Source organism: Pagrus pagrus, assembly GCF_965226575.1.
Source record: "Pagrus pagrus genome assembly, chromosome: 24".
In the NCBI taxonomy this organism is placed as follows: domain Eukaryota; kingdom Metazoa; phylum Chordata; class Actinopteri; order Spariformes; family Sparidae; genus Pagrus; species Pagrus pagrus.
This window is the reverse complement of record NC_140206.1, coordinates 9,094,290-9,116,509: the sequence shown is the minus strand read 5'-3', so window position 1 is coordinate 9,116,509 and position 22,220 is coordinate 9,094,290. Positions and strand designations below refer to the sequence as shown.

General features: G+C 42.4%; 1 protein-coding gene across 2 annotated transcripts in view; it reads left to right on the top strand.

Moving 5' to 3' along the window:
- The window catches only part of dmd (dystrophin), a 279,023-nt gene that overhangs the window by 129,496 nt on the left and 127,307 nt on the right, over positions 1-22,220 (top strand). For both annotated transcript variants that reach the window (XM_084346660.1, XM_084346659.1), the window contains exons 10-18: positions 2,802-2,930; positions 5,032-5,127; positions 6,581-6,679; positions 7,566-7,747; positions 9,228-9,378; positions 13,757-13,876; positions 17,298-17,399; positions 19,123-19,230; positions 19,330-19,509. In XM_084346660.1, the coding sequence (XP_084202786.1) occupies positions 2,802-2,930; positions 5,032-5,127; positions 6,581-6,679; positions 7,566-7,747; positions 9,228-9,378; positions 13,757-13,876; positions 17,298-17,399; positions 19,123-19,230; positions 19,330-19,509 (1,167 nt within the window). The remainder of the gene's footprint in view (positions 1-2,801; positions 2,931-5,031; positions 5,128-6,580; positions 6,680-7,565; positions 7,748-9,227; positions 9,379-13,756; positions 13,877-17,297; positions 17,400-19,122; positions 19,231-19,329; positions 19,510-22,220) is intronic.

The following is a 22,220-nucleotide window of genomic DNA, read 5'->3' as shown; positions in this document are numbered from 1 at the left end:
TCACTTGAACGCATGTTATTTGATATAACAGCTGATGCTATCATTTTTGATGGTAAAGCTGGTATGAATATTGTTTGCAGTCACTTTCCATACATCTCCTTTGTGAGCGATTCATGTTGTGGTATTAAATTCCCCTAATCTGCCTGCTTTTTCAGCTGCAGAGTTGCCTCCCTGCACCAGTTGGGATTTCTTTTTGTATCCGTTTCAAGCAAAGTTATTTTTGTTTCGTCCCAATTTATATATTTATATCCTATAAATATATATATTATACTGGCAGTGTTAAAAAGATGAAAAGTAGAGGCTGCTATAGCAGAAAATTAATGGCTATGGTTTTGGAATAAGATGTTCAGCAATCCAACATGGGTTCACGATACTTTTGGCCATTCGGGGCTTTACTGAAGTGTCAAAGTTTTCAATAAGAACCAATTTATTTATATTAAACATAAATATTTTTGATACGTCTGAAAGCAGGGCTTTGCTCTGACGAGCACTTTAGATTCCATAGTGGTGGTGAGTCATCCACTGACTAATGAAGTATTCATCTAATTGCCTCCCGATTTGAAAGACCACGTTATGTGTGAATACACATGAAGAGGCGTTATTGAAACACACACCAGAAAGGAAAAACACACTCATCCCCACTTGTAGATTCCCATCCAAACCACGCACAATAGCTGTGAACCATATCCAAAAGGCTTCATCCAAAACTGTGTGTTAAGCGCACGACAAATGACTCATTAGCAGACTGATTTCATAAAGTGGTATTTTTAATTTTTCATTATACGTCGAAAAAACATTTGGAGAGAGTGCAGATTCTCACTCGCTATGAAATATTTATTACACATAGCAGCCTGAGAGTGACTAAGTGTGCAGCACACCTACACTGCAGTTGAACATTTCTTCCCCACTGCTGCTCAACTGCACTAATTGATAAGTCGGCGCACAGAAATAACTCGTTTTCAACTGCTACCACAACTTCTGTATCAACTAAAAACAAAGTAGAACAGAAATGAAAGTTAGCCAAAATGAGATTTCATGAAAGCAAAAGTCCGTTAGTTGTTTCCTTGCCAATGATTGACGGATGATGGTGAATCGCCGAGGACTGCAGTTGCACAAATCTGCTGCTAGTTTGGAATAAATCTGCCCGAATGCAAAGAAGGATGTTGACGCCAAACAGACCAGTGATCATTTCCCCCCGGAGAGAAAACAAAGTGTGAAACTAATGTGATGACTTTCAAACATCAGCTGGCAGAAGGAGAGTGTGTAAGGAAAGCTGTTGGTGTCTGGATGGGTGTGGTGGGTGTGTAGGAGCTGGAGCTGCTCACAACAACACCAGTTTTGACTCTGTGCCGCTGTCTGTTGTTCATTCTGTCCACATCTGCTGCGTAACACATCTGTCTACCTCTGTCTGTCTCTCTCTCATGTCTGCATTATCTGTCGCTGGGTTTCCATCCAAGGACTTTATCAAGGATTAGATCTGAAGAGCATAATTTGTAATCAGATTACTACTTATGTGTCTTTACCTTTTACGATAACATAATCAGCATTGGTGGAGGGTAAAAAGTACATTTTAGATCATCATTTTTATGTAATTGAGTCCTTAATGGTGCAATATGCAGGACTTTTAGTTATCTGCTAAAGCTAGCTTGCTAACTAGCTATCCCCAGGTTGACAACACCTCTTTCTTCTAGCGGTCCAAAGATACTGTGCTAGCGGTGTAAACACCAGCACTCCCACGATAGTCCGGCTAGCTGCACAGCTAACTGAGCTAACAGGAATACAGTTAGCAGCAGTTTGTAGTTTCTCAGGTGATCTGCTGCCCCCTATTTGTTGGGAGTATGAATTCAACAGGTGGCAAGTTCTTACTGATTACACCTCCCATTTTCTTTAAAATAAGTAACCATATTAGACTATTTTAGCCTGATTTCAAGTTTTATTTCTTAATATGTCAGTGCGGGGGGCAGGCGCCAAACAGTATTTTTTGGTTAATTTAAACTAACTCCACCATAGAGCATTAAAGTGCTACTTACACATTAACGCACAGGTAATAACAATCCAGTGAAACTACTAAATGTAGCCTAACCTTTGCTAAACAGCCGCCACTGTTGCGCAAGTAACAATAATAATATAAAATGACACATAACATTAGCTAACATTAGCTACAGGTCGTACCAAGCAGGGTTATTGCAGTGAAACCTCTACATGTATTGAATTGAGCAAAGGTGTTTTTTTTAACTTTTGGATTCAACTTTTCATTTATTAAAGGAAGAAGGTTTTATTTCTTCGTTAAAAAGTTCTATAGTTTCACTTTAAGCCCACAACCTTTGTTTTGTTGCGGTATTGTTCTGTTGTCACCTTCAGACGGCACATGTCAACAACAAATGTTATAACATTTGCTGAACTGAAAGTAAATTAACTTCTTGCTCAATATTAATTTTTGAGACTTTCCACTTTTCTCCTAAATGTGTTTCCCGACACTCTGGTGATAGAAATCTGTATTTTATTTTATTATTTACGCCCTTTCGAAAGTTCACCTAAAATTAGCTTGACATTTGGATGGAAACGGAGCTTATGTGTGATTATTCATGTTTCTTTTTTCTCCTCTCTTCTGCTTCTCTTTCTCACCCCTTTTTCTCACCTTCCTTCCTTTCTTTCTCTTCTCCTTTTCATTTTCTTGCTTCTTCTGTGTTATTTGGCTTTTGGATCTTTCGCTCCATGTCTTGCCCTCTTTTGCCTCTCTCCCTCTTCCCTCCTCTCTTTCCTGTCCACCTCTCTTCTCTGTCTCCGTCTCTCTCTCTCAGATTACAGTGAGTGTGGCTCAGGGGCGAGTGCGGAGTCCCTCGCCTCAGCCTCGCTATAAAAGCTATGCCTACACCCAGGCTGCATATGTCAAGTCGCCCGAGCAAAAGAGGAGGCGTTTTACTGATCAGGTCCGTGTCTCGCAACACTAACACCCCACGCCAAACGTCCATCTGTCGGCGCATGTTTTGGCTGCTCACCTGTTGTTCTGGCTGCCATTGTTTGTCTGTGTCATTGGCAAAAAGTGCTCAATACCGCAAGTCTGCGACTGATCTTGAAACTGTACCTTGAGTACAAAGGAGTGCAAGGCTCCCAAATAAATTCCTTATTTAAATATATTCTATTACTTTATTCTTTAAAAAAGCGATCTGCCCTCGTCCCTGAGACAAATGAATACGCATTGAAAAGTTGAAGGCAGAATTATTGAATTTCTCTCGAATAAAAGTATCTTGTGATTGAATATGAACGTTGTGGACTTGCTGAGTTGGACACTTTTTTGTGCATTATGTCTGTCAGTCACATTGTGGTTCAATTTCATTCATTCATTTCAATGTTTTTTGCTGCCGATGTGATTCATTTTAACAACTCATGAGTCAGCGGTAGTACTAACTCGGCTCAGCGAGTCTTTATTTTATCAGTCGTGCTACTGAGAGAGAGATTTTTGCTAGTGAATCAAAATTAGGGGAACTAATCATTGTTAAACTTATATGATGGATACCGCTCCCATGCCGTGAAGCTAAAACCAGTCTATTAGCTTAGCTTAGCATACAAACTAGAAGTTTTTTTACAATATCACCTACTTGGTGTCAGCAAACCTGTGGCAAACATCTAAATGAAATAGAATATAAACACTAATACATTAAATTCAGCTTATGTTTCCCAGTTTCCTGCCTTTATGCTTTAAGCTAGGCTAATCGGCTGCCAGCTCTAGCTTCAAATTAAGCGTACAGATATGAGTGTGATATCAATCTTCTCAATTAACCCTCAGCAATTAAGCTAACAAGTGTTGCTAATCGAACCTAAAAAGCTGCTCTGTACATCACTGCCTTAAACAAACATAAACGGGTAAGTTTGTTTGTGTCTTATCTGTTAAATACAACCCACAGCACCCCGAAAACACAAAAACAGAAATACTGTGCATCCGCCCTTCTTGTACTTTCTTCCACACGTCCGCTTTAATCCAAAACACGACGTTTCAAAATGTTCAGATGCACTTTCAAAGCCCGTCACCCTGGGCTGCGTAGCTAAACGCGGCCCGTAAATTGCTCTGACTTGGGCAGGAATGTATTCAGAGGCTGTGTCAAATATTTAATGTAGCAGCGGGGGTGCCCGACTCAACTTGGCTGGCACCTAAGAGGCGACGCAAAAAAGGGGGAAGATAATTTGTAAGATAAGCTTCGTTCAAGCACACCCACTGTTCTTTGAAATGCAGGATGTAAAGCAGAACCTAGCGTTAAAAAAAACAGCCTCTTCGCAGCAAAGTTTTCCTTTCAAGGATGTGAGCAACACGGATGACATTTTGCGATGCATTGTGCTTCAGAACAAACAGGTTTTACACGGACGGCATGGTGCGTAACGGAAGAGGCCTGTCAGGGACTAAATATCCGGCTTTTATTTCACATTTGACTACTTTTCGAGCTGTAAACTGTGTCAGGAAAGAATAATTCCCGACTCTCCGCCGAAAACATTTGTGATACAAAACAAGAGAGGGGCCGTGCTGACTGAGGCTGGACGGTTATCAGCGCCGTTGGATGGGCCTTGTGTATCTTTCCGGGACCTTATTACCGGAGAGAAGAATAGAGCGAGAGGAGGAGCGCCGAGCCGAGATAAAAAGAGAGAAGTTGTTAGCGTCCGGATCAGTGGCGGGCACACAAAGAGAGATATGGTGGGGGAGAGAGGACGATAGAGGGAGAGAGAGAGAGAGAGAAAGAGGACAAGTTGTTAAGGTTGGACAAAGGCCAGAACTGCTTGTCAGCTGCGGTAATGGCTAACACTAACAGGCCTTTCCTCATCTCTCTCTATCTTCTCTGTCAGCCACCTTTCATGCTGCCTTGTTTTTCTTCTTCTACTCACCTCTCTGCCTCCTGCTGTCTGTTTCCTTGTCCCATCTCCTCCTTCCCTTCCTTCATTCCCTCCACTTCTCAACCCTTTTCCCATCTAACCCCCCGACACCCTCTATTCCTCTCCACAATCACCCTCCATCTCTCTCCCATCCATCCCTTCCCAATCTAGTTCCTGAGTCCCGGCCACGAGGAGCTGCAGCGCGGCCTCAGTCCTCTGCCTCCAGGCTCCACCAGCCTGGAGAGCTACCAGGCTGCACTGGAGGAGGTATGGTACAGAGATGTTTTCTATTTAATGTAGTTTTCATTAGTATGGCGAGATTGTGTACTTTGTCTTGTTGTCAGTGTGTAACCAAAGCATGATATATCTTATTCCTGGGTGCCACAGAGCTCCATTAAACACTATAATGAACACACACTGCGGTTTATTTGGACTCAATCCCACATACACAATCCTGCTGCCAGAAATACTCACTAGAGCACCAAATGTGTGTTAATCCGCTGCTGAAAATAATCCCCAACACATGCACTACTTCCTTCTGTTTGAGTAACGTTTGATAAAAACTACGTCGACCAGCTGTTTACTTAGTTACTAACTCAAAATAAACTATATATTCACAACGAGTTTTACACATTTTTGCATCTCCAGTGCGACATACCTGCCAACATTCCTGATATTCGCGGGAGTCTCCCTATTTTTAACCCTCTCTGCCGCTGTGCTCCCGATTGGTAATCTCTCCCGTTAATCTCCCGAATTCATAGCGATTCAAACCAAATGTTAGCGTCTCAAATTCATGGGGGAATGTGTGTCGCGGTACTTTGTGACCCGGAGGCAGAGGTGAGCGAGCGCCAACCATCCCCCCTCCCGACGTATATCGCTCGCTCCAACCCTCTGCTCCGCTCAGTTCGGCGCCGAAAATGGATGAAACGGGTGCCAAAGAAGAAGAAATACGCTTCCAAATTTCCCTCCTCCATTCAGCCGTTTGCTGAAACCTCCGAAAGTCTCCCCCTTTTTCACAGCCTAATGTTGGCAGCTTTCATGAGATCTGTTGGCGATAAGAAAAACACAAAACAACACCAGACTTACGGTTTCCTCTCTTTTTTTATTGATATTTTGACATTGCAATGGGAGACAACAGATGCTGTTGTACCTCATATTGTTCAAGACGTGATGTTCACTGTCCCCCCCTTTTTTACAAAAATACGACAGACCGGAGACCACAAACACAGACGTTTCACCCCTTTAATAAAACATCACAGCCCCTCATTACAGCATCAGACAGAACAATAGAGGAAAAAAGAAAAAACAAGTGTCTTGAGGAAACAAGATATATCAGACCTGTGTTAACCAGTCAATTACACCAGGTGCCAGTACAGATATAGTCAGACATACCCCTTACTCTGTATGTAACTCACTCATACGCAGCCCGTTCTTTAAAACAACACAGACTTGATGATTTCCAGTGCCTCAGTATTATTCTACATCCTGTTGTAGCCAGACGAACCCGTAACCCCTTTCTTTAATTTAAAATGATATTGTCTGGCAACAGAGCCAGAATACATAATGCTGCAGATTTAATCACTAGTAATTGAAACAATTTATTTCAGAGAGTACTGACCTTCTCCCATACGTTTCCACAAAAAACACAGCGTGTACAAGAGTACCGGCTGCTTTCCCAGACTCAGCCTTTCATTGTGTTTGTGTTAATTTGAATTTGAAGGTGTTGACGTGGCTGCTGTCGGCTGAGGACGGGCTCCAGGGTCAGCCGTCCATTTCCAACAACGTGGAGGAGGTGAAGGAGCAGTTCCACACTCATGAGGTGAGAGCCTTAACAGTCATAACAGCTTTTTTTTTTGTCGTAAAGCAACATTATGTAACTTTTTCACCTTAAAATAACAACTTCATAATAAGAGCAGCAATAATCGGTCTCCATCGGTGGCTGCAAACAAATTAAAAGCGCAAAACGTAAAGATGCTTTTCTCCTTCAGTCCTTCTGTTGCACAGAAGAAACCGTTCCCCCCGCGACAACAACAAAGAAGTTAAAGTAATAGCAACCATCAACCTATAACAACATACCATGCGCAATAACAAGGAAAACTGTGTTGTTAGAGAAAAGAATGAGCCTCCCTCCACTACAATGAAGGGCTTGAAAAGACTGCAGTAATGAGTGTAAAGTGGCCCATCACCAAAAAAACAATCTCTGCTGTTTGTTGGTGGAGGGCAGACAGACATCTGAGGAAGGCAGCGCGCAGAAACACAACAAACTTTGGGGGTATTTAGCAAATATCTGGGTCCCATAAACTGTAAGATGTGGCTCCCTGAGGTCCTCAACAGTAAGAAATTCCTGTTTTAATGATTTAGTTTTAAATGAAAGTTTTTTACCAATCACAGGGCTGTTGCAGCACCGAGCAGCTGTTTCAAAGTGAACTGTAAGGGCTGAATTAACTCTGATGGATGTGGACTTACAGGACCACTGGCTCACTATCGACGTTCACGCTCTCAAAATTAAATTAACCCTGACCATTTTGCTGCGTTAGCCCCAAGTAGGATCATATAGGAGTTAAGTGCTCGGAGAAAGTCGATTAAGCACGAAGGTGAGGGGTGGAAATGTATTTTGAGAGCGGTTAAAGTGAATGAAGTGGAGTCGTGGTGATGTGAGGCAGCCTGCAATTAGTAAGAAATGTTTTGTCCCGTCTCCGAACCAGGGCTACATGGTGGAGCTGACCACCCACCAGGGCAGCGTGGGGCGGGTCCTCCGGGCCGGCGCTGCCCTGCTGGCTGAGGGGAACCTAAGAGATGAGGAGGACTCGGAAGTCAGGGAGCAGATGAACCTCCTGAACTCCCGATGGGAGCACCTGAGAGTGGCTAGCATGGAGAGACAGACCAGGTAGATACACTCTTTCAAACTTTGGTTGAGACTGAAATATCTCAACAACTGTTGCAGTTAGATTTGGTACAGATATTCATGTTAGGATGAACTCTGACTTTCTGACCAAATACCTGTGAAACTAATGACATTCCCTTCCCAGCTCTCTTTTAGCATTCTTTACTTAACTATTCCAGTCACTCTTCATTTACTGTTGTTGCAACAGGTCGTGGAAAACAAGTTATTTTCTGGTATCCCCACGCCTTCAGGTCCTCAGGCTAAATTGGATATTTTTCACCCAAGGTCTAGAAGACCTACTGTATACGTGTGATTCAGCCAAAGAAGGGATTGACAAGAAGTGTGTGTCTGTGTGTTGCAGCTCAACCTCAGGACAGAGCTGTTCTTTTCTCTTGTGTCCGTATGTTTATACAGCAACACTAGGTTTCTGAAACCAATGTGTATCTCGCTCTGGTCCCAAATGTTGTCTGAAAAATTCAAATTCAAGCTCTGTTCCCATGCAGTTCTTATAGTTGACACTTGGGAGCAACTTGTGTTCGAGATGACGTTTTGAAGATCGCGTAAATCTATGTAAGGCTGCAAAGCAACTATTAATAAAAACATTTTCAAATCATTTTAAGCCCTTTGCTTTACTAACAACAGTGGATGAATAAAAGAAAGGGTTTGGCTGAAATTGCGCTGCAAATTCAGAGAGGCTGAGAACTAAAGTTTTTCTTAAACTGGGTCCGACTCCAAAGTGAACTAACAACTGGGCAGTTACGCTGAAGTGTAATTGCTGCACTCAAACTGGCACATGGATTGAGTATAAAATGCATCCAGTTGGACAAGCAACAGTTGTTTGCAGCCCAATGGCGAGTTGGGTGTTGCCATGCCCACAGTGAGTTATTGTATCTGGAGTTTTCTGCAGAAAATTATGTTTATCTTTCCAAATATAAAGAAAGATTTGGGAATAAAAGGAGGAGGAATTGAAAAAAGCACCCAAACTTTCTAGAATAGCTCAGGCCGAAGTGATTCCACACGCTTTTTTTCCATCTTAATTTAGGCCTATGAATAAAGTTTAATCTCCTTTTACACAATGAATGAACCTCCCCACAGTAGACAACATTCATGGATACAAAGAACAGTGGCCTTTCTAATTATGGTGAATCCAGCGATAACTGACACCAAGCCAAATTTAATTAACAGTTCAGCTATCTCCTTTGATGATCTTGTTGATCCGACACAAAGCTGTGCAGCCATGGCCTCAACTACCAAATACCGCTCAGACAAGACAGCAAGGGTCTGTTGTAATGCAAGCGGGAAATAAGAGCAGGACGCATAGCTTCTTCTTTTTTTCGACCAATAAAACCAGCAGTAGTCACTGCTCGAGGCATTGGCGTGTTTAACCAGACCTTCTCCCCTTCTGAACTGTTCTTGAGCAAGACTCTGTTTTTGAAAATGGCTAAGCCCGAGGTATCAACATGTAATTGTCTCTCACTCTTAGACTCCACGAAGTCCTGATGGACCTGCAGCACCAGCAGCTGCAGCAGCTCACAGATTGGCTGGATGAGACGGAGGCACGGATTAAGAGGATGGGGGCTCAGCCACTGGGTCCTGACCTGGAGGATGTCAAGCACCAAGTGGAGGAGCACAAGGTGGGCAGCTGCGAGCCTGAGCTGAGTGGCTTCACTAATCCAGGCTTACATGTTGTTGTCAGGCTAAAATTATTCTGTTAATTGACTCTTGTTAAGCCCCAGCCCCCTTAGTTGCAATTGCTCTGTCAAGATTTTCCACTTTTGCACAATTTATGTAATTTGAATTGATAACAGAGGCGATTTACCATTTAAAAAACAAATTGTTGCTTATTCCAAACAAAAGTAGGCAGAATCTGGCCTGTAATATCTGACAGCTTTGTCAGTTGAAATGACAGCTGTCACTGGCAGATTTTATCAGCTCAAGCTAGCTAGCTAATGAAGTTAGCATTAGCTAATGTTTTAAAAAAGGTTTCTCCAGCTGACCTTTTAATGTTTCAAGCGATCCTGATTCAAAACGAGAACTCAGGCAAAAGAGTCTTAAATGTGAACTTGGTGGCTACATACATGATATCAACTGAAAGACTGAGGCTAAAGCTAACGGGTCATTTGTAAATTCCCCCAATCCAATAAAGAGCGGGACAGAGTTGCTAACGAATGGTCAACTCTAATCCAGCTAATTTGGTTTTTACAGTTTGAGGTTATATTTGTTAATGTCAGATGAAGTTATCATGAATAATGCTTATTTTGAAATAAGGCAACTTGCATCAGCATTCATATGACTGGCTGAGTGCTAACCATATGACCACACTTTTCTCGCGGCAGGTGTGTGTGTAGGGAAGCCTCCAAACAGACTGGGGCAATGGGCATTAACCCCATTTTATTTGTGTTCCTGCATTGTAAGTGCTGTTAATGAGTCCCGCGTTGTTCCTCACACTGTTTCCACACCTCCGTTGTTCTTATACAATAAGTTATTAAGGCATAACCGACGTGTGCGCGATTGCTGTGTACAGATTCTGTTGTATGGCCAGTTTTTGCAATGTGAGTTCATCTGTCAGTCTGATTTAAATAATTCAGGTAATTTTCAGCAAATGTATAAACTCTGGCTTCAGTTTGAAATAGGTTGACTCTTTAAATCAATGTCAAGTTGGAGGAAATACAGTCTGCATTTACTATATTTAAGAGCTTCTCATAATCACTTAGTCTCACTTAGAGTCAGAAACATTTAGTAGAGGTCTTCTAAATAACCTTCATGTTCAAATCTAGTCAAGTCCTTATTTCTGTTCAAAAATACAACAAGGCCAGCCTTTATGAAAAATATGCAAAACCATTTTTCCAGCGTGAGAATGCATAATTGCACCAGCGACAGGAGAGCTGATACTTCTCTTCCTCTTTATTTCTTGTAAAGAGATTATGAGACAGTAGCTACAAGCCTGGGTATTATGCAGGTTAACCAGCTCTAAGTGCTGCTGCTGGTTCAACACCGCTCCTGTATTTGAGTATTTGGTTCATGTTAGAGATGAAAACAGACTGTCTAATCCTTTGTAAAGCTTTCCTGCTGCATAAGATCCACACTGACACCTCTCGACAAATATTATTCAAAATACTGCTTTGGCCTCTGGGTCTGTGCCCAGTAGCCCTTTTCAGTAATCCATCCGTGCGAGCGAGTCTACATTCTTGGAAAGCTGAGCGTAACAAACTGACCAAACTGTTGCTTGGACTCAGGCACATTCTTCCATTTTCTCATGTCTTCCTGTTGATATCAAGAGCAGAGAAATTAGGGAAAGAAAGAGGCGGCTGCAGAAGGCTTTGCCGACGTTCGGGGAATAATAATGAATTTGTTTTGACTTCGCTGCCGCCACAATTTGGAGGATGATAATTTTCTAAAGCTCCATCCAATAAGTTAGCTGCTAATTTTATAGCTTTTTATGATCTGAAGGAAGGTAATTCAGAATAATAAAAAGGAGGGTTCTTCATGCCTCATCTCATTTCAATATTTATACTTCAGCTTTCAACAAAACATTTAAAACCTCTTCTGCCACACAAGTTTCAATGCGTATGTGGGAGCCAACACTTATTTTTGGTATTTTATCTATCTCATATGTTTCATTTGCACATTTTGAACATGTTCTTGTTTAAAATATCATCCAAGGTAATGTATTTCATGCTCTAAATAGGGCTTTACAAATACAGCTGCTGCTTCCATCATTATTCTTATTATATAAAAGAGAAAGCAGCTGTTTTGAAGGTCATGACTGAACTTGAAATCTCAACACTTATGCCAACGTGGATGGGAAGTCTTGGAAGGAAATGTGATGTATCTATATTTCCGTGACAACTGGGCTAAGAAAGGGCTAAGAAAGCTCCAGAACAGCTGCTAAATGGTCACGTGGACGCGCTTTTTCATTCTGTTTCCAAGAATGAATCATCAATGTCAGCAGATATATAATTGATCGCGGTGTGTGCGGTTGTGTGCGTCTCAGCTCTGCATTCGTTTATACTCCGTCTGTTCATCTGGCAGATTTTAAAGATTTCTGACAACTAAAAAAGCAACAAATTAGCCGACTGCTTGCAAACTCTTGTCAAAAGGTTTCACTTTCTTGTCACAGTAGGAGGCTCCGTCAGACTAGATTGAACACAGCAAACACGCAGAGGCTCCGGCAGAGGAGAAACAATTAGCCAACCTCGCCGCTTAGAAGCTGCTAAAATGAAATCCACTGGTAGACACAATTTGGGAGCAGTGATGACTCCGACGTGTTGACAGTAGATGCAGAAATGTTTGTGCTTAGGCCCGTTTGAAAGGTGTGAAACAAAATGGACTCCAATTGGCTAAATTACCACCAAATGTGGTTCAATTTTACCACAAGAGTCAGGACACGCCGAACACAACACGCTGCCATTCACTTCAAAATCATAGGTTTGCCACAGTAGACTCAGATAGCATTTCTTCTCCCGCTGCAATCCATAAACTCATTCTGGCTGCGACTGCGACCAGTGGAGAACTCGTTTTTAAAAAATGGAAGCTTTGAAAGGAGCTTTGAAAATCGAATCTTGTTTCCAGCAGCAGGGGGTTTAAACAATCTGACCAGATTTTACACTCCTACAGTCTTTCACATTTGCGGTAGCGATTTGGTAGTTTCAGTTTGAGTCTCCTGTTTCAGCCCTGTTACATTACACAGACTGAAAAGTAGAAATTAGTAGAAAGTGGAGAGTTTCCTTACTGAAGAGATCCACTTCTATGTGGCAACTGGTTATAGATATTAAGACAAACAGTTTGTAACTTTATCTCTTCTTTAATTCAGTTTTTGCAGTTAAAGCTGTTCATTTATTTATTGTTTTATATAGCGGAGCTTTAATTAAGTATTGTCATGTGTCACTGGTTGTACACAGTCATGAGCATGAACATATAAAGACTATATGGCCATTAACTGCAACACTCAGCCTGGTTCTCTGAGCTCCCAGTCCCGACCGCTAGCTGCACAGCTAACTGGGCTAAATAGCTAACGGCAGCGCTTTTAGGTGAAATGCTGTCCTCTATGAATTCAACAGGTGGCCAATTTTTACATATTGTACCTTTTAAATTGAATAAATTAAAGCGTGCGCCATCATTTTAAATGTAGCGAAAGGTGTTGAAGTGTAAGTGATACGTTCAGCTTGAAGTGGAAAGAAGCTGAAAGCAATTGTGAGCAATGAAAGCAGCGAAAAGTGTAAGTTGTGCATGAACAGTGGACATTGTTGGAGTCAGAAAAGCTGAAGTTTTTTGTTGAAAGATGAAGATCTCAGACCCGAGAGGATTTGAAGTGACAGTTGAAGTGTGAGACCAAAATCAGTGTGAAAAATGTGGGAGCATGACGAGATTAAACATGAATCCCTTGTCACAAAGAGTAGAAGAGCTGAAGTTAAACATTCTGCACAATGCACAACAGAAACTGAAAGGATTATAAAACGTAGACGGCCATTTCTGAAGATCAATGACAGGCTGGAAGGAGGTGAACTAATACAATACATTTAAAAGGGCGGACACTTGTTAAAACTTTGAATAACGTTTCGAGGTGAGAAAGTGAATGAGTATGGATGGAGGTGACGGGGAGTTCAAAAGGTCCGAAGATGGGCCGAATTTTAAAAAATATGAAAGACGTCAAAACTCTGAATCAGTCGTCCTGAATGACCTGAACATTTTACATTTAAACAAAGAAAGGAGAAACTGGAGCCCATCAAAACGTGTCAGAAAGTAGAGATAACCCTGTTTACAACTTGTTTTTGCCACAGAAACCTTCCACCTCTTGTGCTCACTGTAACTTTTCTGTTTGCCGCCCGGCGTTAAGGGACTATAGTTGAAACATCGCTCTGTTCTTCACTCCTGCGGTGTTACAAGAAAACCAACCATGCTCAGCTCCTATTGCTTCCGGCCAAATTCTGTCATTAAGTCGCCATCGTTGAAGCTGGTTATTGTGTCTTCCTGTTGCGCCGTACTCATGTGTGTGCGTTCCCTGTGTGGCAGCTGCTGCAGGAGGACCTGGAGCTGGAGCAAGTGAGGGTGAACTCCCTGACCCACATGGTGGTCGTGGTGGACGAGAGCAGCGGAGACAGCGCCACCGCCGCCTTGGAGAGCAAACTTCAGGTAAGGACGTGTTCGCATTTAACACTCTTTGCTGATCACATAGAAGACAAACACCCTAATGGGCTCATTTTCATCTCCTTTTTCTAAAAGTTTCTCTCTCCGTGCACTCGTTGCTCCCTCGTCCTCTCCCTTCGCTCGCTCGGTCGTTCTCAGCGGGGAGGGAGGGGCCCCGGCACACTCCAGCTGCTGTTTTTCTGGGGGAATAGATTGAACAGGAGATAGTTTTGTCTTTGGTGTTGTGCAGTAATTAGACCTTGCCAGCGAGATGTGCTTCTGTGCTGCAGCTTTCCGCTGATTTTGTTTACTCTATAAGTTATCATCACACAGACTCCAGCTAGGAGCCAGACTTTTGCGGCGTGTTTGTGCGGTTAATTCTCCACGCCTGTCTTAGCCTCTGATGTATGAGCCTTGGTTCCCCTTGTTAACTTCCATACACTGCGAAGAATCAAGCTGAAATCTATTAAAACTGCAGCCGCTGATTTTCACTGCCGTCTAATACACTCGCCTTAATTGCACACGCTGCAACACGTTGAAGCACCGTCACACTATCGCTGTCTTTGTATGGGATGCACTCGTTGGGAGGTATCTCACTGTGAAATTGATTGTTCGAGCTGTTGATACAAGGACGTTGGATAAACAAGTATACCTGTGCTGCAGTCAGTTGGCATTAAACCATTGCAGATGGAAGAATGCTCGAGGAGATGAGGTCATGAACAGGTCACATCTTAGACCAGGTGAAACAATGTGGAGAACATGATGACTTCATGTACTTATTATAGACTCCTGAGGATTTTTCTGCCGCCATTTTTCGTGTCTTCTCCGGAAGCTAGTAGCATTTTTCTTTTCGTGGTCACTTTCACAGATGCAGTTTGGTTTGTTTGGTCCAGACCAATGAAAAACGTTCACACTGACTTATCACAAATGAGCCTAAAGGTGTAAACATGACAGGACTGATTGGACAGCTTCCACCTCCATTGAGAGTTGGTTGGTTGGTTTGTAAGCAGGATTACACAAAAACTGCCGAACAGATTTCTTTGAAACTTGGATGGAGGATGGGTTTCAGCCCAGAATAGACCCTGCTAACATTTGCTGTGGATCTAGGATTTTTTCCTTTAAAGGAGACCTATCTCTTAGACAGAAAACACTTCTCCTCGTCCTGCTGAAGTGCCTCAAACGCCTCGCTGGGACGTCATACTCCATCCTCATGTCACACATTTGCATCATTTCATGGGAGAAGTGAAGATAGCTGGAGGCTTAAAACACAACTGAACCAACTGGAGACATGGTTGGTTCGGTTGTGCCAGCCGTGCTGGCTCAGGCGTGTGTGAGCTGACCAATCAGAGCACACCGAGTATTCGAGGAGAGGGGGCCTGGAGCTAAAAACAGCTTTTAAGACAGAGGAGGGAGCCAATTAGCATAAAGAAGACACTTGTTCTTTTATTTATCCCTCTAATATATCAGAAGTACTGAAAACATGCTGGATGGTGGATCACAGTCACATTACATTTCCTGACATGTAGCCTACAGTACATTCAAACTGTATCCAGCTTCAGGGCAAATGATAATGCTAATCCGTCCGCACCAAATAGAAGATATTTTAACGCCAACCTGCCGACTGGATTACAGATGAAGGCTGTGCCGAAGGATCGGCACTGAGCTGCATACAGCATGATGAGAACTGTGATGGAGAGCCGATTCGCTGGAAAATGGGAAGTTGATGCGTGGAGGAAAAGAGGAAGCCACGGCGATTTCAGTCTGATATCTTCGGGGAAGGTGCGAGGAGTGAGCGGGCCAAGGTAGATTTGGGCAGAGCCGGCGATACAGGCGAACAGGAAATGAAGAAATTTGTATAATTGGATGCGACTGAAACTCTTCCTCTGGGAGAAAAAGGTTTGAGAAGCTGTGGATAAAACTAAGCTGCTCTGTACTGAAAGCAGATTAGCCCAAAATGAGAATTTCTCCTCCCAAACTTTATTCACAAACTGCTCGCAAAGAAAAAGAATTACTATCTTGAACTCACCACATCATATTAAGCAATTACAATGCCGAGCACACAATGGTTGCGCTGAATGCGGAGCGTAATCACACTTAACATCGTTAGGAACCTAATTCAGCTCGGTGTTTGACTTTCTGGAGGTTGCGCTGGTGTTCCCGCAGTGAACTTTATTACTAAATACAAGATAAGAGAGATAAATAGATGAGAGAACGCCGTGTGCAGGAATGTAAAAATGCAAATAAAACGTGCCTTCCGCAGTTTCTCCCCGCTGTTGAACTGTCACTTGATTAATTACAGCCCATTCATCTTAAGATTAACCTGCGGAGCCTCGCTCTCCACGTCCGTCTGCAGCCGCTCGCTTGTCTCTCACTTTTTTCTTTCGGCATCTCATTGTCTTTTCATTTCCTCTCCTGCCTCCCCTCCTCCTCTCCGTCTCTTCTGTCACTCTGATGACTTTGTTCACTGGACACACTGTGGGCTTTGTCTTCGCCGGTTAAATGGAACGGAAGAGTGTCTCTCCCGTTTTACTCAGCCAACAGCCAGCTGCCAATATGCTGATGCAGTAGAGTGAGGGAAAAATCAACTTTTACAGCTCACAGCGTCCTGAAGCTAACAGACAGCAAAGAGCAAAGGAAGCTGTACGTTTATTAGCATGTTAGTCATTTAGAAAAAGTCCTGTTGAAGTATAATCCTTAAAGGTATCCCAGGATTGGTGGTTCAATCCACGGGTAGTTCCCCTGCCATCGCTTTGTCAGTGTGTGTTTCAGTAATTGAATCAGGGACAAATTATAAAGCGATGTGTCCATTAAAGGGAAATGAGCGCTATATAAGTGGAGCACATTTCCCACATTTTACTTCGAAAGTTCATTTCCAGGAGTCCGATTAGAAAAAAAAACTGGAACTAGGATTCAGATAAAAACATTAGTGTCCGATATTAAAATCACTATATTCAAGTTGTCGACATTGATTAAACTCCTTCATTAAAAAAGTAAAGTAAAAAAAAAAATGTTTAATATGAAATTAGACTGGTGAAGTTCAGGCTTGTCGGCAGATGTTTCCCCGTACAGAAATCATCAAAAAGGCGCTCCAGTTCATGAGAAGTCGAGATCATCGTTGGTTAATTTCCACAGTCAATGAGCTTCCATCCACTTGGACAGAAATGGAGAAATTTTGTTCCAGCTACCACTTAATTTCATGCCCTTCCACAGTCGTGATCAGCTCCGTCCGTCTGGGAGGAGAGAGGAACGTGAATCGAGCTGTATTTTTGGCAGCTCAAAAAATTAAACTGGCAAGTGAAAATGTGAATCCGTCAGCCTGCGAGGCAACGTGACGAAAATGTTACACTTCCTCTGGGTAAATAATGGAAAAATATAGGATTGTTTGCGCTAATGAAGACGTTGACAGATGATTTATGTGTGTGTGCAGGTGCTAGGTGACCGCTGGGCAGCCATTTGTCGATGGACAGAAGAGCGCTGGATTCTGCTTCAGGAGATTTTACTGAAATGGCAGCACTTCACTAATGAACAGGTATGTGTGTGCGTGTGTGTGTGTGTGTGTGTGTGTGTGTGTGTGAAGTCGAGGCAGGATCACAGCAGTATCTGCTGCATGTATAATGAGATTAGATCATCCAGATCGTGTCTACTCCCACATCCTGAAGGCTTTAAGGGACACTTTAAGCTGAAACAGACTTTATATTCATGGAAGGATAGCTTAAATAAAAAAAGGGAAGTTTGCACTAAAATGGCGTTCCTGTTACTTCTGCAGTGTAAAACAAAATACTTTGCAAATAAAAACTTTGATCTTTGATGATGCAAGGGAAAAAGTAAGGGGAAAGTTCACAAAGACCAGGAATTTGCACTAAATGTCATGATAATCCATGCAATAGTTGTTTAAATGTTTCAGTCTGGATCTATGGAGGACTGAACCTGGCAAAAACAGAAATAATAAATGAATATGCCATTAAATATACCAAATAGAAAATGGAAATAAATATAGGCATTAATTAATTCATAAAATGTGACATAAATAGATATTTTTGGAGCTAATGGAAACTAATGCTACAGTTAGCAGCAGTTAGCCTTTACATTAACGACAACAACGACCTCAAAACAGTCATATGTATCTGTTACATGTGATGCAACAGCAAAATTATCAATAAACAGAGCATTGGAGCATCGTGACCCTTCACCTTTATACCAGATAGGACTTAAGCTACAGTATAAGTATATATTTTGATTGGAATTATTAATGAGATGCCCTTTTTAGCGACTCTCCCATTAGAAATGACTTATTTCTCTGTCTGCGGTTGATATTCTCAGACGCGGCAGTTGTCATGAAGGAAATTAGATGTGTCGGTGTATCCGATTTGCTCGTGTTCTGTGATTAATAATTGAGGAAGCTGAAATCACAACATTGGATTAAACACGATTAACTGATCAGTCTTAATTAGAAGCCATAAACTGGATTTGCATTGCCGCCCTCGGGGTCGCAGTCGCCCTTTGTTTATAGACATTTTAAGGCTCTCACACTGCCGTTATATCAGTGTTATTTTTTATCGCTTAGAGACACAAATTAGCGGCATTATGAGAGATTGCTTGGCTGATATTTTTTATCCGGTCACACCATAATAAAGTCTGGATCATTTTGTTTTTGTTTGCTGGAGCCTTACTGTTTAAAAGTCTTTGTGCATACTGTACATATTTACACTGTACCTCTGCATAATGCGGCCAAATATGTGACTAAAGACATCAGGGGCCCATCTGATGAAGTGCGATTGCTCACACAAGTACAGCTTCATCGTGAAACGACCTCTCCGATGTGTTTTATAACGAGGGATCGTTGGCTGCGATGGCTTCCAGACATCCATAAGAACCAGATTTAATTTGATTAATTATTCAAAACATGAGGAAATACATTGAATTCAATTTTCCCCACACGTTCTCTGGCTAAATGCTTGTTCAAGTAGCACCGCGGGCTCCGGTTGCAAATGAACTGTCTGTACGCTGATAGCAGAAATATTCACACGGTGATCCCGGGCAGAGGCAGAGATGCTGTCACAGACAATGGGCCCGAGGAGGAAGCTGCAGTCAGGAGCTGTCTGTGGCAACAGGAGACGATGGCTTCAAGTGCACCTCCTTCCACATTTTCTAACATTTCTCTCTCCTCCTGTCTCCTCATTTGCCTTCTCTTCTCCCTCCACCTTTCCTTTCCTCTGTCCTGTCCTGTCCTGTCCTGTCCTGTCCCTTCACAGTGTTTATTTGACTCCTGGCTGACTCAGAAGGAGGAGCTGGTCCGCTCCATAAAGACCTCCAACTTGAAGGACCAGGCAGAGATGGTGGCCTGCCTCCGCCGCCTTGCTGTGAGTCAACAGATCTTCCTTCATTCAGCAAGAAGGATGAACTTACAGAAAGTAGCATATCTTACGTGTGTGTGTGTCTTTCTATGAATTGTTCACCAGACGGTGAAGGCAGAGCTGGAGGTGAAGCGTCCCACCATGGACAAGCTGTGCTCCATGAGTCAGGACCTGCTGTCCAGCGTCAAGAACAAAGAGGTGGCCAGCAAACTGGAAGCCAGACTGGACAGCTTCGCCCAGCGCTGGGACCGACTCATCCAGAGTCTGGAGATGAGCAGCTCGCAGGTATGTACCAGGTTGAAACAGAGCAGCTACAGTCCATCAGATCAGCCCCCTCGCCTGCTTTCAACCTGATGGTGTGATCCCAGTCTGTAATTACACACAGCAGCGTGTTCCCATTAACTCCAGAGTTGACTTGTATGACTGTTTGTTGTGTCTTCTTAGAGCTAGCATGCTAACTATAGCAACTGGAAAGCCTACGTCGTGTTCATCAGTGAACTTTAGAGGTTCTGGTGTGCAGATTGAAACTTCAAATAAGCTTTAAAACTGGCTACCCCTTTCCCGCATGTTTGGTCTCTATGCTAAGCTAAGCTAATAGACAAAAAAAGAGAATATTCATGTTCCCCAAAAAGGTTAACCTATTCCTTTAAAGTAACCATTGCCACACATCATATTCCCCACACTACAAGGTATTTTTTAAGCAACTTTCAAAATATTGCTTGTCATCATGAGTTTGCCAGGCAGCCAGCAGAGGTCACTGGACCCCGCCACGAAATAGGTCCAGCATAATTCCTGTAAAACATCTTGTCCTTTTTGTACATAAAGAAATGAGATACGGCATTTTGATTAGTGAATGCAGACTGAAACTGAAGATGCAAAACAGGCTGACTTGTTTCCCCCATTTCCAGTCTTTAAGCTAAGCTAAGCTAAAAGACAACAAAGTAAATACTTACCACTGCAGAAAAAGGATAATAAGTGTGAATCAAACATGTACAAAGCCCATGAATTTAACTTAAGACATTAGGTAAAGTTTAGCCAACCAAAACAATGATTTTTGTTTTAGCCTGTAGTGTTACCAGGTCTGTCAGTTTCAGTCCTTCAGTCTCAGAAGCTGGGCTGTTTCTCTGTCCTGACAACGAACTGATTGCACTTCATTTCATTCACTCGGTGTCCCGGGTCTTAATCAGTGTGTGTGATTAGCTGGTGGAATGAAAACCAGCAGGAAGTTGCAACTCGGGGACTTAGATTAAAAAAAGGAAACACTGATTAAAGAATTGCAGTTTGAAATAAAGGCTATCAAAAATTAAGCCACAATACTTCTTTAATCAACTCGTGTCCTCTTCTCCTAAATAAATCAGCCAGCGCGCTCCTTACTGGTTCGCCAAACCGGTTTGTTTTGGTCTGCAGCCGTACAGATGAAATCCTTGCAGCATCCAGACGCACTGAGGTCACATTTGTCCCACGCAGCCGTGATGAAACTGAGTCCTGGTAGCTGCGTTTGGCCTGAGGGACGGAGAAAATCAATGGATTGGCCGGGTGACAGAGGTCATCGAACGACCAGAGAGGTTTATGTGACACAGTAGTGGAGAATATTGAGGAGGCAAAGAGTGAATCAGGACCGACACTCGTGCGAGCAAACACACACTGATGAAGGAGGTGCTTTCAATCAGCGCCGTCGTACAATTATCACACTTCACGAGCACTTTTCTGAAGATGTTCGATTGCTCTCCCCCTGCTGTTCTCTCACGCCCGTCTGTAACTACACAATCCTCTCTGTCTTTGTCTCCGTTGTCACATTTGTGCTTTTAAAACTGACGTGCTCACTGACGAGCGATGAGATGAAGACTTAGTGCCTCTGTGTTTTTAGGAATTTTTGCAGATAAAGATACTGCTTGGTAATGTTTCATCCTCAAAGCCCTGCGGAGAGCTTCACGCTGAGCGTCGAGTAAATTATTGGAATTATTTATAAGTTTATAAAAGAACCTTTGTGTCCTGAAGTGCTTCTACTCAGGCAGCACTTTCTCTATAAAAGAAAGTCAAACTTCTCCTTTCGACGCAAGGTGTGAGGTCAAAAGCAGGACAGAAGTGTCTGTTAACCTCGACTGCAGCCCTAAAAGTCTCAGAAGGCCAGAAAAACATGAATATGTTTATTTTTGATATAACATAATATCTATTTTATCATTTATCAAGTGTATTATACAAATGTAGTTTATGTAAAGTGTGTTATTGTCTTCAAGATGCTATTATAAATAAACAAATCTCAAATGTGGATTATTCCATCACTGAACATAGTCCCTAATAACTGCACCATTTCCTCCAGTTTGAGTAAAAGATGTTAAAAACTACAGTGCCCAGGTATTTAAGGAAATTACTGAGCCTTTTGTACAAATGAAACTATAATATTTGAGATTTCTTTTGAAGATTTAAAGGAAAAGTTCCCCCAAAAATGAAAATGTGGTCATTATCTGCTCACTCTGATGCCGACGTAAAGTTTGGTAGTTGACCAAAGATTTCTGGAGCTTCACAACAAAACAGAGCCGCAGCATTATCCAAAACAACTGAGGTAGATGGGGACTTGATTTAAAACTGAAAAAAAAAACAAACAACTGGTGTAATCCAAGTCTCTGGAAGCGACTACAAGATGCAATATGCTCCAAATTTTGTTTCAGTCCAAAGTTTTGCAGCCTTCGCTTCATCTTATGAGCACCATGTTGTCCCTTCACTCCTTCACCCAGGGGCACTGTTAAATCCAAATATATCCAGCTGTGTTTGAGGACCTAAAAACCCAAAAAAATAAAGCTTACCTGGGCGAACGTGCCCGGTTTTATAATTAATATTTAAACAAATACAACATGATAAACAATTAACCAAAAACAAATATGTGCTCGAGTACTTACACCATCTGTCTTCCGCTTCGTCTCTCTCTGTCTCTCCATTACTTGTCCATTATAATCAGTCAGATAATTAGCAGGTTGACCTCTGCAGGCACACAACAC